Source organism: Athene noctua, chromosome 2, assembly GCF_965140245.1.
Source record: "Athene noctua chromosome 2, bAthNoc1.hap1.1, whole genome shotgun sequence".
Taxonomy (NCBI): domain Eukaryota; kingdom Metazoa; phylum Chordata; class Aves; order Strigiformes; family Strigidae; genus Athene; species Athene noctua.
In genome coordinates, this window is record NC_134038.1 from 129251865 (window position 1) to 129267121 (window position 15257).

Sequence of the window (15257 nt, forward strand, 5' to 3'; positions counted from 1 at the left end):
CCCTTAAACAGGTAAAGCAGTCATAAGCCTGCTTTAATGTTTCAGTATCCTGGTTATTTTCAGGCCTTTATAGCAAAGCAGCTTTTATAAATAATTGCTAGTTGTGTATGCCAATTGTGTGTAGCATTAGAAAACTGTTCTTTTCCAATGTCAGTATGAAGGAGTTAGACCAGAGAAAACTGAATAGATAAGACCTGCTGTAAACTGTCTACATGGAGTGCTGGATAACCTGTATTGCTGTGCCTACTACAGTTGATTTCGTTATTGCTTAGATTCGTTGATGCTTTTCATGAAATGTTTTTTGGTTTTGTTTTGGCTTTTATGGGGTTTTTTAATCACTGTGGTTTTCTACCTGTTTGGCAAGGAAGAAGAAAAGTAATTTGCACTAGTTTCATACGTACCTTGAAATTATTTTATCAAATCTGGATTTTGCCCAGTTTGCTTACAGGGATGTTATGTGGGTTTAATACGTCTTTAGATATGTTACAATTCTGCTCTATCAGCAAGACCTGCTGCTCTGACACAGAGAAAAGCTAAGCAAGTTCATTCTACTTTGCTATTGCTCACTGCACGCTTGGTGCTGGGTGCTACAATATGTTCTCAGAGTAACTTGGCCTTTCTTGAAATTAAAGTTGGTTTGGCTGCTATTTAATTTCCTGGCTTCTACTCTTCTCCTCACCCTCCTTCTCCTTTCCTTCTTGAGATTGGCATCTTTTTACCTACTTTCAGTTTTACAAGACTTTACTTGATTTCCATGGGTACTCAAGGGGAATCTCTGACAGCAGAGATTGTCTTGTAGATTTTCTTAAATTACTGGAAGGGTTAACGTTAACAAGTCCAGTGCATTGCAAAACATCTGATTTCTTTAAATAGTCTGTAGCCTTTTTTCCTGTTCCAGCCTGCATGTTTTGCTCCATTATTGCTGCTTTCAGTCAGTAGATCATTTCTGTTAATGAAGTTTAGAGTCAAAAACACATGCATCACTGAAGCGTTTTCAGAATGATCTTGTGCTTTTCTTGGGGGTTGTCACACTAGCTGTTTCCTTGGGCTTTCTTTTTGCTATCAACATGCTTTTGCAGTGCCTGTTTTTTTAGAACAAGTTAGGAGAATGAAATGCTCATACTGTGTTTGGCCAGTATATTTGACTCCCTAGTTGAACCCTAGCATATCTTTGATTTAGCCAGTTGTCTCATATACATTTTGTATCTTCAGGTGCAACATGATTTCAGCATTTAAAAGGTTCACAAGGTATCTACCTTCATGGGAGGTAGTCAGGTAGGAAAAAAGTTGTTTAAAATGCATCTCAATACTGACAAGACAGTCTCTTTGAAGTCTTTATACTATTTGATTTTTGCGTAATTTGTTATTAGTCTTTGAAAAAACAAAGACGCTTAAATCTTCACCACTGATACCCTTCCCCCAGCTATGTGGTTTACTGTCTCTCCTCAGAATAGAGAATTGATTGGTGGGCTATGGGTTTGGGGTTTTTTTATCATGTGTAAACATTTATTTAGCTTGGTTTGGTTTGTTTTTTTTGAGAATGACATGAAGTGAAAAAGAGAAGGAAGATCAAGAGTGGATTTTGATAATTAATCAGTGGTGTCTTTGGCTCAATTAATATTTTTAGAGAATTGACCGTTATGCCTAGATGATTAGATGTTATGGCCTGTGTGCATATATACTTGTGGATGCACTGGGTAGGTATCTTCAAAACTGCCTGAAAGAGGTTATGTGAGTTTTAGCAAATATCCAGGCCTTTTGCCTTGCTTATCCATTCTGAGACTCGGCAGATTGCAAACTTCATGGTATTGTGACATGTCTGGCCAGTTTAATTGCAGATTTATCTGGCTGAATGTGAACAGGGATCAGAGCAAAGGAAATTCATTTTTCATATAACATAGTGATATGGCTAGCCTTTGTAATTGTTCCCACGCTTGGTGCAATTGTATCTGATACGTTTACCATAAGCTTCTTTTAGAAGGTTTATCTTCTGCTCGTTGATCTATTTCTGTGAGATCTTTTAACACTACAAATGATGTGTTGAGGGTATTGCTCAGTCAGCAGTCTTTGTTTTTAATGTCAGAATTTCTGTGGGGATCCTTCAAGACTCCCTAATTTATCCACTTTCTGCTTCTGTAACATATTACAAAATTTTTTAGAAGTCTGAAGATACTTTCCTCACCCTTGATAGTGAGAACTCCACTTTCCCAGTCTGTGCTTTGTTCCATCTGCTGTAGCCCATTTTTATGTTTCTGTTTGACGTCTTCTGGAGACACAGAACTGAAAGAGCCTTTCTGACTTAGCAAATCCACCTCCATGTTGCCTTGGGCTGTCATATTACAGGAGGCAACTGTCTGCTAAAATCCAAGATAGTTAAAGTGTAACTTGTGATTTTTGTTTTTTAATTTTTTTTTGTTTTCTCCACACCTCAAACCGTTTTTAACGGTTTGGACACTATTATCTTCCCAGTTGTTTTATAGTGTTAATGTTACTTTTGGCTTGGCTTTCATCCAAGCAGTAAACACATTCTGGTGCTGCTTTGTCTATAGTAGCAAAGTTTGATCTTTCTGCTTATTCTGTATCACTTAAATTCTCACAAAGTCCTTACACATTTTGACATGATCAGTTGTCACCTGCCCTGCCTTTAATTGCTGCAGTGCAACCACAGTGGGTCTGTCAGATATTTTTGTCACCAGAATAACCTCCCTCTTGTTCCCCTTTTCACCCAGTCATCTGTGCAGTACCTTTTCTCTTGGCTTTTCAAGATCTACAGTATTCTTCCTTATCTCAATCCAGATATTTAGAATGAGTTAGACCACCACTTAGTTCCATCACTGTTTCTAGTGCTCACTGCTCTACTTTTCTTCTTAAACAAAACTGTCTGAAAAACATTTGAATAGCAATTACTCCATTTTGTGTCACTCCTCACAGTTGTTCTCTGCTGTGAAGCCTCGGAGAAACTCCTGGTGACTGTTGTGGTCAGCCTGAGTCTATTTTTCTTCCTCCTATTCCTGATTCTTTAGTTACTTCACTGCAATTTCCTCTCAATTTATTTCTGTCTCCAGTTGGGAAAAAAAAAAAGAGCAAACCACAAACTGCAACTGCTTTATTTATTATCATGTTTTTGGCTTCATCTTTGTCCAGTTTTATAGCAACCTGAGAATTATGCTAATTTGTTTTTTGAGTCCAACCATAAGTGCCATGTTTAAGCATTATTGTGGTCATACTGGTTGTGTGTTCATATGTTGCTTTACAGCAGGCATGCTGTGTAACTGATCTTGCTTTTGAAGAAATTATTTTTACCACTAATTTGTCACTGTGTTATTGCCTAAATTTATTTTCATTTCATACAAATAGGCTGATTTGTTGTAGCACCTGTCTAGTTACAGAGTTTCTATCCCAAGGGTCATGGTAGATTCTTACTTAAGAAATCAGTGCCATATAATGCCTGCCTTCTTCATGTCCTGGGTTCTGTATCACTTCTGCTTTGTAGCATTTCTTGTATGTTTATAGCCTGTGTGTAAGCAGTAAGCATGGTATGAGTAGTTAATCTATAGTCAGAACTCTGTTCATGTTTTCATGTCCTGATATGGTTTTGGCAAATAGCTAAGTTTCAGAGGGTGTCTATTATATACCTACGTAGACCAATATGATGCCTCTGGGAATTTCTTCCTTCTGTGATTCTTCTTCTAGCTGTAGCTTGTACTTACATTCCTCAAATGTAGAGGTGGGTTTTTCCCCTATTTTTTTCCTTTTATTTTTCTTTTTCACCCACCCTGGTTTCCTGCCTACTGGTTTCCCCCCTTCCTGCCCCCAGTTTCTCCCCTGAATTCCACACCATTCCTTTTTCTTTTACCTTTTTTTTTTTTTTTTTTTTTTTTTTAGTTTTGGTTGTTTTGCTTCTTGTTGAAGTTTTGTTTTGTTTTGTATTTAATTTTGCAACAGGGCACTGCTGTAACCTGTTTCTTATTATAGATTCTTTTCCTGGGCAGTAATTATTTCCTTGCTTTCTACAGTCAAGATGTCTCTAGGATAGAAGTTTTCATGGAATGAGAATTTGGTTAAAAACATGATTTGTATTTTACTTAAGTTAGCCACAGCTCACATAAGTGGTAAAGCCTGTGCATAAGTAATATTCCTTTGGTTTGTCTCCTTATTTGGTTGCTGTCAAATTAAAGATACTAGCTCCAAGGATGAGAAGTCAATGTCCCAGTAGGCCGTTGGGCTACAGTCTGTATGGTGCAGTAAGAAGTTTGCTTTCTGTCTTTTTTTTTTTCTCTGAGATAGATATTGAACTACATGATGTGGGGTTTTTTTCACCTGCCTGAACACCACACTGTTCAAATAGAAACTCTATGGTTGTCTTGTTTTAAATTGTACCTTGGTATTAGAAACATTCCTTAATCTTATCTGTTATCAGAAACTGCTCAGCTATAATCATTCTTGCTGGTTTTGTGGGGTTTCAGTTGTTTAATTCTTTGTTTTAGGAGGTCTCTGCTGATCCCACAGGAACTCTCACAGCTGCTGAAGAGAGAAAGGAGAAGGTGCCAAGCCCACATCTCAGTCATCTCGTAGTTTTGACGTCTGGCAATTCACTGTATGGTTTGGCAGAGAGAGTGGTGGCCACAGAATCCCTGTAGGTTATTTACTGTACACTGCATTTAGTGGTCACTGGAAGCTATGGATTGTTTAAGAGATTGTGATTACAAACCAAAACCTTCTTGAGAGGTCAAAAATTTCTACCTCTCAATGTGATTTTAAATATGAGTGACAGAGGTAATTTCTTAATTAAAGGTATTGGGGCCTCACCATCTGATCTAACCACCTGCAAGCACAAGCAACGAAATTTTACTGCAGCTGGTCCAGTAATTTCTGACTGTACAAGGCCAAATCTAATGGAAGAAAGTTTAAATTAAAGAGGCTAATGGAATATTTAATCTGTTTGGTTCATCTAAACCTTATATTAAGTACTTAAATGGTGATGGCTGAGACTCAAAACTCTTAGTTCATATTGGTTTGTTTTGCATTGCAGTGTTCTTTGCAATGGGTAGAAGTGTACCTGTGAGAAAGATTATACCGAGCAACTAATGCAAAACTTAAAGTGCTTTTTATTTGGTCAAAATAATAATAAGAGTCAGAGAGAAATTATTTATTTTCCCACACAAGATGACACTTAGAGATGAGAAGTTCATTTTAAAAATTACTTTCAAAGGACCCCATTTTCTTTTGCATTCATTTATGATTAGAAATATATTTTTGTTATGTCGTTACTAACAATCCTACCCCTGAGAATCTGATCTTGCATTCTCTCTTTTAAAGATTCACTAGTATATAAGTAATGAGGAATGTTATTTTGAAATTCTGACATTTATTAATATTAATGTTGACTGCCCTGCACTATGGAAATTAAGGGACACTTGTCCACTGACTTTACTAAAGTGTGGATCAGACTTTTGCAGTGTATCCTGAGTAAAATAGAAATATGAGTTATTGATATTTAAGCCTTAATCTCTTTATCCAAGCATTTTCTTGTTCGCAATCATATTTTAAATTTGTTGGAATTGATAATACTTGTTGATATGCTGGCATGAAATTGATACAGTTCTTCTCGGACTGCATTTTCTGAGGTTACATATCATTATTGCCAAATATGTCAGCTGTAAAGTAAAAGTTGTACAGAAAGATGCCAAATGTTGCATTTAGTTCACAGTAAATTTTCTTTGCTTTCAAAGGGTGTTTCTGGCTGAGCAGTTTGAGTTTCTGCAGCCTCATCTTGATGCGGTGATGCCAGCTGCTAAGAAGCCTTTTCTTCAGCAGTTCTATTCTCAGGTCAGAATTGTGTAATTCATAGCTGATTTTTAAACAGAAGATTTCAAACTTGTACAATATGATGCAAATACTTGCACATTATACTTATATATTGCTCTTTTTAGCCAGAAATTTACTGTATTGAATTTTATTTGTATTCTGTTCCAGACAGTGTCAACTGCCAGTGAACTACGTAAACCAGTTTATTGGATTGTTGCTGCTAAAGCCATTGATTATGAACAAATGCTGCTTCTCATGGCTAATGTGAAATGGGATGTGAAGGAAATCATGTCACAACACAATGTATATGTAGATGCTCTTTTAAAGGTGAATACTTTCTGGGAAACAGTGTGCTAGAGTTTATATGAATATAAAATTACTGTAATACTTCACTGAAACTGTTAAAGTAGCATGGTTAGAGCCATACAGCATCCTGAGAAATGTAAGTTATTGTAAGCAGGTCTATCCAGAATTTTCATTGTTCTTGATGCTAGCAGATTGTTTTCAGTGGTAGTTTTTTGACTAACATGGTGGGTGAAAGTGACCACAGAAGTTTAATGAGTTTCATGTATTAAGTCTTGAATGGTAGATAAATGTATAGTAAATGGAGTAACACTGAGGAAAATTCAGTGGTCTGAGTGGGTTTTTTAAAGAAAGGCTATTTGCTGTTCTGCATAATTTTAGCAGTTGTCTTTGAGATGTATCATAGAGGCTACAGGTCAAACCAACATCAGTAATGATCATGCACTATCTAATTGAAGTTGATATATTTAGAAGTGAGCATTGAAAGGGAAGTTTTTCATCCAACTTCAGTTGCATTCAGTAGAAGTGGTTATACTTTGCTGTGTCTTATGGCATACAGAACCAGGTCTTGGGAGAATCCCTCTCTCATCCTTTTATATATGCCTAAATGATATTTCTAAAGGTCTTTAGAAGGAATTTCTGGCAGTGGTAGAATTATAGAAATTCTTACAGAGAAACTGAAAATTTTATTTTAAAGATAAGTGAAGTATGTATTACAGGAAAAGTTATGCACCTGTGTTGAATAACAGTTTTGATTATACCTTTGTACTTTGTAGCTGTTCTCTGCTTTAGAAAAAGATCAGTGCAGGGGAAGGGAGAATCTGATAAAGGATATGTTACTGCACTGAATTTTTCTGAATCTTTGTGATTACCTTTCTTTATTCTGCCATGGCTTTTTGAAATCAGTTTGTACTTAGAACATTTGGTCTCTGCAGTAGAACTTTTTTCCTTTTGTGAATGTACATCTGCTGCTGAATTTGCTTCAGGACAATCAGGGCTAATACCATTTAAAACCATTTCTGGCCTTTACATTATATAGGTAGTAATAATTGCTACAGAAGCCTTTAGATTACTGTTAAGCAATTAGTGATTTGCTGTGTACCCTGGGACTCCAGGAGTATCAGATGCAAGCACCAGGTTTACTGTAATAACCAACTAATTTTAGCCACGTGCACACATACGCAAAACTCTATACTCACTCATGGTATGTATGGAAGCAGATGAAGTCGGGAAAGAGGATTGTTCAAGAAATTCATTAACACAGAGTGTTAGGCATCTTAATCTTCAGGGGAGTAAGTTGTATGCTGGTTAAAGCATGCCACTGGTACCCTGCTTCCTTTTGCCAAATTCCTCTTTCAAAAAATTTGTGTTAAACACCAGTTATTTGGTCAGATACTAGGTTAAATTGGTTACTGAGATTCCCTTCTGATTTTCTTCACTTAATGAATTTTTGGTGAGGGGAAAAAAAAAGAGGAAAAACTCACCTAGATTAACAACCTTGGAAGGAAAGCACTTTGTTGGACAAGTATGGCCTTAATAGGCTGCAGTGCAAACTGCTTTTGCTTATTACACAGAGCAGTTCATTATCAATCTGTTTTATATTTCAGTCGTTTGATACTTTTTTTAAGTGATAGGCGTTAGTCACTGGCAGCAGACTTCTATTTCACTTTAAGTCACAAAATGATGTAGCAGTAATTACATGCAGTTATGACCAGTTTGTCACTCATAGTAACAGCTCAAATCCATCCAGGCCATTCATGTTTCAGGTGGAAACAGGTGCCTTCCCTCAACCTGAATTGTTACGTAGTGTTGTAGTGTGCTTCTGAACAGATCAATTTGGACTCTTGTCAGTAGGTGCTCTCAGCTCCTTTTAAAGCACCAAGGAACTATCTAATGCAAAAGATTGAAGACTGAAAAGTTGTTACAATATATCTGAGCTTTGTTTTAAAGCTCATGGGGTGGGTATTTTGAAGGGATAAAGAGAGGTTGTGGATGCCCCCTCCCTGGAAGTGTTCAAGGCCAGGTTGGATGGGATTTTGAGCAATGTGATCTAGCAGAATGTGTCCCTGCCTATGGCAGGGGGCTTGGAGATAGATGATCTTCAAGGTCCCTTCCAACCCAAGCTATTCTATGATTCTATGATCATCATTGGATTTTCTTCAGTGGCTTAAAAAAGTTGAAGATGAGTTTAGGGAGTGAGTCAATGAAAATGACATTTGAAGTATTAGCTACTTGGTTAATTTTCAGAGGTGTCAGTTTCAGAGAACTACACCTCTGGGCGACAGAGCAGTATTTCCTTTTTTAAAAAAAATTACAGAGATAATGTTGTGAATGATAAACTAGAAAGTGGTATGCTTTCTACTTTACACATTAACCTTGTCTCCACAGTCTGTGCCTATTAAGCTTCTCTACTTTGCTCTTCTTTTTCAGTATTCTTTCATATACATTTCTAATTCTTTATTGTTGTTGTTGTTAGGGATGTGTAGAGTATGATCTCTTTTATGCTAAACAGTGATCTTTCATGTTTCATCAGGAATTTGAAGAATTTAACAGAAGGTTGAACGAGGTGTCTAAGAGAGTCCGTATTCCACTGCCTGTCTCCAACATCCTTTGGGAGCACTGCATACGCTTGGCCAATAGAACTCTCGTGGAAGGGTAAGTAGTTCATTGAAGTCTTGCTTTTGGGTAAATATGTCTATAATGCTAGCATCTATTTTATGGAATTAAAAGTTCTAATTTTGTAGTGCACTTGTGCTTCTGGGGAGCCTAAAAAATATTAAGGCTTGACATAGTCCTTAGCAGTTGTTTGATGGAATCTGGTACAGTATTAAGCCTAAAGGGGGTGGTCTTGCACCTAGATACTGCTGAAGAATGACACTGAGTATTTTATCAAAACATTCAAAACAACATAATTCTCTTTATATATAGTACTCTAAGGTACTAGTCAAGAACTGCTACACCTTCCTTATCGCTTCCTCTTAATTGGTGTGCTAGTCTTGTCAGAGTCCAAGTATTGTAGCCCAAGTATTGGCAGTCTTTTCATCCACTGCATTTATTTTTGTGTTCTTGTCCCCTTGCTACATATGTCTGGGCTCTCATCACAACTTCTTCTGCATCATAGAATATGTGCTGTCTTCCACTCCTCCTGCATATGTTTCCATATTTCTTTTCTGGTTATCTTTACCCTATGCACTCCCTACTACCTATTTTACTTCTTTCCATCCCACTCTCCTGCTGTCTGCTCCAATTTAGGACCTCAACAGAATCATTCTTCTCCAAGTGTTAGTTGTCTATTGAGGATCACCAGCTTCCACTGCTTCCATCAAGTCATCACTTTTAAACTCATGCCGGTTTCTTTTTGTGCCATCATCCTTTTGCAGTCTCTTGAGAGACAAGTTTCATCTTCAGAGAGACTAAATCCAGCCATGACCTCCCTGTGGCTTCCCAATTCCTTCATATGACATATGACCTATACAATTATATTTTCTTTTTGAAGTTTTATTCCCCACTTATCATGTCTCAGATTGACAGAGGTGGAACAAAAGCACTTTTCTTCTCTTTCCCCTGTCCCCCTTTCAAGTGGATAACACTGTCAGTCACTATCAACCTCCTCTGCCTCAGCCCTTGTGCCTGTTTTGGATTTGTTTCTTTTGCTTACTTCACAATCTTACTCATCTTTTGTGACTTCAGTGTTCAGGAACCACTTAATTCTTAGCTCTAAAGATTGTCACTCTTATGTCTTGCTCCACACTGCAGTTTTGGTTCACACGTGTGGCTTACCATGAAACTCTTTCACCTTTACTTTCACCTAAGCGTCTCACTAACTGGTCAGAGTGGACTAGGAATACTTTGCTGATATGATTTGTCCAGTGCCCTTTCTTAGAGTGTAAAGAGTGCACATTATCATCTTTTCCCAAATATCTGCCTGTAATTTCTCATTCTTGCCCCGTTCTTTTTTTCTCATGTATCTTGTAGTTTCTTTCACCGCTGGGGAAAGCAAAGGAAGGTATTCTGAACAGCTGACTCTCTGAATACCTTCATAACTTCTTGCATCCCTGAATTCCATGAAGGTGTGGAATTAAAAACCATGAAGGAGGTATTTCTCCTCCAGTCAGCCAGTCAACTGAATTACTCTCATCAAGCTCTTTGAATGAAGTATCATCTACAGTACAGTCAACCATACCCTTCTTTAAATTTTGTCCTGCCCTGTCTCGTAGTTCTGTGTTCTCTCTTGTTTCCCATCTTGCTTCTTGAAGTACTTCAGTATGTTTTATTGAGAAGCATCATCCAATCTTCTGTGGAGCTCCAGAGGGCTTGTGCCTTGGTCCCCTCTCTTTTTGCCTTTGTTATTTCTGCATATTCTTTCTGTGTACTAACTGTAAGGTGCAATTTCTTCTTATTCTTAACCTGATTTTGCTGTGTATCCAGTTTCAGCTGCATGTTTCTGCTGCCTCCTTTTTATCAGACCTAATAATCTAGGGACTATGTGATAATTAGGATCAACTTCATGAACCAGTGGAAGATTTGCTTTAAATTTGGTATAAGGGAAGAGTGGAAACAGTGGGACAGGATTGTTACTTGTGGCAGCAGCCTGTGGGTGGGCTTATCAAGACACCATGCCCCAGACCAAAGCTCTTTTATTCCCTGTACACAGCTGAAATTGACACTGTTAAGGGTATTGCAGTGTCATTTCCTTTGATCTTGACAAATGCAGTTTCTTATCCATTTGAAAAACTGCAAAGATTGTTTTCCTCATATGTTGCCTATCACCCCACTGTAATCCTTCCTGGTATAACCCTGCCCTAAGCTCATCTGCTGTCAATTCTTCTTTGAGCTCAAACCTGTCACCATTTTTCTGTCAATCTACTCTCATTAAAAAATTACTCTCTCAAAGAGATTAGCCAGTGCTGCCACCCTTTATCCTCTGGTGGTTCTGAATGTTCTTTTACAAACAGCTTTTTGCCTGTCTCTGATCCTGCCACTATTGGTTTAGCAAGCTCCAGGTGACCATTTCAAAAGCTGCCGTGTTACCTTTCAAACTTCAGTGGTCATGATAGCTTGACTGAAGCCACTGTCTAGTGTGCTGATCAGCATTGATTTCATTTCATTTAATCCACTCCTAGTAAGTTGTTCAGTGTAGGATTTTTAGTGGCTTTTGGTGGGGGATGGTGGTGGGTTTTTTAAGTATTACTGGGTACTGTGCAGTTCTGTTCTATCAGTGGGGCCAAACCATATTATACTACTCCTAAGAGGACGTCTTATCTGCTTTTAATTTAAAACCATAATTATGTTTATTCTCAAGGTTCAAAGGACTATGTTAAACAACTTTGAGAAGTAAGAATAATTTTTATTTCCTTCTAAGTTTTACTTTCCACTGTGTTTCTCTTTTCAGTTATGCCAATGTAAAGAAGTGCAGCAATGAAGGACGTGCCTTGATGCAACTAGACTTTCAACAATTCTTAATGAAACTAGAAAAGTTAACAGACATTAGGCCAATTCCAGATAAAGAATTTGTGGAGACCTACATTAAAGCATACTACCTAACAGAAAATGACATGGAACGCTGGATAAAAGAACACAGGGTAAGAGTTAAATTTGCATTCTTTTACTGTCTGTTGAAAAAATTCACCATGATGACAGAATCATGCTAACGGCTATAAATTGTCAATGCTTCTATGTGTTGAATATATGCATACATATATATATATTATTTATTATTAAAATTATGTATGGGAAGCAGCATAAATATAAATGTGTGTGTGCATGTGTATATCCATTATATTTATTATCATATGAAGTTAGTATGTGTTTGTACTGATTAAACATCTGATGACTGGGAAGGATGAATAAGCCAATCACATCTACTTACTGTATCAAGAAATGTAGAGAACTACAGCAAAGTAAAGTTGAAAAAATTTGAGTGAGTTCGGAATATGCCAAAGTGCACAACTCAATCATCAAGAAGTGCAGTTTGAAATCACACCATGAAGTTTTACTTTGTCTTTAGGAGTAGATTGCGGAAACTAAGTTGTAAGGTACAATGGGTAAGAGTAATTGTTTTTTCTTTCTTCACCTAATAATACTGAATCGGGTTCAACATTGCTCTCTGAGTTAAGTCTTCATTTATGTTTTGAAAGTATTTAGCATGCTTTCATGATAGCATGCTAACATGATAGCAAACCGAACAATTACAATAGTACTGAGTAAGTAATAGTCACATGCTGTTGGAGCTGCCCATTGTTGAAGGGAAAAATCTTAAAATGGAGCACTTTGAAGAATGTATTTTGAGATTACTTTCAATCCCGCTAGAAATGGATGAAAGAACTAAGTCTTTAATATCATTTTCCTTGTTTTACCTGGACCCATAAGAGAGATTGAACTGTTGTTTGTTGACCTACATGGGAAAACTCTTGTTTAAACCTACTGGTGGAAGATGGATTTGGATAGTTTACTACTATAAAGGTAGTACTGGCAAATGTGGTATTTTGACAGGTGTTAAGAGCTCTTGTCTTAAATACTTGCCATTTTTTCCTCCTTTATTATGTACTGAAATTAACATTGTTTGGAGACCCTGTAGACAGAAGCTTATTGGAAATGAGAAATCAGAATAAAAAAGTTTATCGATTTTTGTCACAGTTTTAGAAAATTTTTTTTGGAGTTAAAAGCTTATTCCATTTGCATAAATATTTCCCACCACACCTTCCAAAGAGTGGAAAATACATAAAAAAAATCTATATACATATGTATTCACAGAATTACTTTCTGTGAATTCATTCCAACGCTACTAAAGTTGTAAGCATTTTCCATTATAATCTGCCATGTAGCAAAATACTGTTTTGTCCTCTGCCTCAACTATGAAAACTATCGAGACTTAACTATCACTTTAAATCTTCCATGTGTACTGACTACTTCTATCACTTAAGAAGTTCACAGTGTGTATGTCTGTGTATTCTAGTTTTCTGTCTTTGTCTGGTGTTTTATTCTGCCATAACATGATCTGCTTTTATTTTCCAGGAATATTCCACTAAGCAGTTGATCAATCTGGTGAATGTTTGTCTGGGCTCTCACATCAACAAAAAGGCAAGACAGAAGCTGCTAGCTGCTATTGACGACATAGACAGGCCTAAAAGATAACTGGAGAAAGCTACTTTTATTGTGATTTGTACCTTTTTCTGTGTTCATGTGAAGCATGCAGACAAATCTCTCGGAGTAATGACAACATTCTCTTAAAAACATTGTGCATGACCTTTCTTACCAGCGTTGGAGACACTCTGAAGCAGCATAACATTCTAAAATATTACTTTCCTAATCTGTGGAATTCTTTTCTGTTGTATTTCTTCTTTTTCTTGTTTTTGTTTTGTTACTTGCCCTTAGTAAAGGGCCACTGTTTGTGTACCATTGGTGAGCTGTATATTTTGCAAAACTGTATACTGTAAGTAAAATCAAAATCAGAGAGAAACACATTGGCTTAATATATAGTTGACACTCTTTTATAACAGAAGGGTTACTTGAAAATATGATTTCTTTCCTCCTTGCTTTCACCCTCAGAAACTATGCTTTATTATGGACCAGTGTAAAATGAAAGGAAATGGACATAACTTGCATGTGGATTAAGAGTGCAGATTAACTACTCTCATGTTAAAGCCTCTCATCTTCATATGTATTTAAAAATGTCTGTTTATTTCAGAATTGTCATATCAAAATGATTGACTTCAGATTAATAGAAGGTAATAAATACTGTACACTAATACAATTTCTTTGTGAGACTTTATTTTTCTAATTCAACAATGCAAAATGTAATTTACAATAGAAATTGCTACTGTTCCTTTCATATCACTTCCCTTTTGTCCCTCTGCCAGTCTTACCTGTTCCAAAGCAATAATGCCAGGGAATAGAAATAATGGGTTTTTGGCTGAAGTTTTGAATTGATACTAAGATAATCTTACTATTTCCTGCTCTTCTGTAGACACCCTGAGTGATCCTGAACAAAGCAAAATTGCTTGGCTGTGTATTTGTCCTAGAAATCAATTTGTCAGAGCATCACTGACTCCACTGAAGTTTTCAGGTTTGCCTTTGGTTTTTAGTATGTAAAGTTTTAGATTTTTTTTTTTTACTGTTACACAGTAATCTTTTTGCAGTGCTCTCAGACCTTTTAAAAAGAAACAGTACTAGTACTGAGCTAATAGGTAAAATAATATAAAATAAGTTACAATGCACTAATGTATACAACGTGGTAGATTCTCAGTTTCAGGGTCATACTTGCCACTGTACTTTAGTTCAGATATGGGAGAATTGGGGTTTACTGAATGATAGCAGTACCTAGTGACAGAAAATTGCTCTCCAGAATCATCATAGTTGCTCTTTACTGTAGCTTAATTTCCTCTTCAGAATTAGACTGAGCATCATTGTGTGAGTTCAATGAAAGCTTGTATACAGTTTAAGAAGAATGATAGAATTTACATTTTAAATATTGACTGTGTAGTATTCAGCTCCCTCGTTCATCTATATTTTGAAGGAAATAAGATTTGAACAAAATTTAACTCCATTCTTTATTGACCATGCTGTCATGCTGTGTTCCATTTAAAACTTGTTTGGTCGCGTGTCAATGTGTATGTTGAAGCTGAATCACCCTCATTAAAAAGGTGGTTTAAAAAAGGAAAAGTGTAACTCATTTTGAAAGTGGAAAGTTTTGTGTCAGTGTATCTGCCCTAAAATCAGATCCTGAACAAGAGCTCTCGGAAGAAATAGAAACATGTTGGAGACAATTAGTGTAAAATTTGTTTTACTTTTCATGGATGAAATAAATTTAAGTATCTTTACCAGAGCTTTGGTGAGCTGAACGCATGGTTATTTTCTCCTGAACTACTTAGGCTGCTATAATTTGATTCCTTACTGAAGGGTAGGTATATAAGCACTGATTGGAATGTAGAGTCAAGTAAGGAGACGAGCAATTGCATGAATCAGGAATAATTTTTTGTGGTGTGTCTATAGTTTGACTTGTTATTTTTAAGTAAGCCCCCAAATAAAGGCATGTGTTAAATGTGTTAAACCTGTGCAACAACTGTTTGTTCTTCATTCATACATGCCTCACAAATGAGTATATTTTTCAAGGGAACCTCCCCTTGCTGCCCAGAATTGATGCTAAG

General features: G+C 36.7%; 1 protein-coding gene across 2 annotated transcripts in view; it reads left to right on the top strand.

Annotated features, from left to right (window-relative positions):
- The window catches only part of VPS50 (VPS50 subunit of EARP/GARPII complex), a 99252-nt gene extending 84217 nt beyond the window's left edge, over positions 1 to 15035 (top strand). For both annotated transcript variants that reach the window (XM_074897994.1, XM_074897995.1), the window contains 6 exons: positions 4488 to 4636; positions 5733 to 5829; positions 5977 to 6135; positions 8645 to 8766; positions 11504 to 11693; positions 13126 to 15035. In XM_074897994.1, the coding sequence (XP_074754095.1) occupies positions 4488 to 4636; positions 5733 to 5829; positions 5977 to 6135; positions 8645 to 8766; positions 11504 to 11693; positions 13126 to 13245 (837 nt within the window). In that variant the 3' untranslated portion in view covers positions 13246 to 15035. The remainder of the gene's footprint in view (positions 1 to 4487; positions 4637 to 5732; positions 5830 to 5976; positions 6136 to 8644; positions 8767 to 11503; positions 11694 to 13125) is intronic.
- Positions 15036 to 15257: the final 222 nt, after the last annotated feature.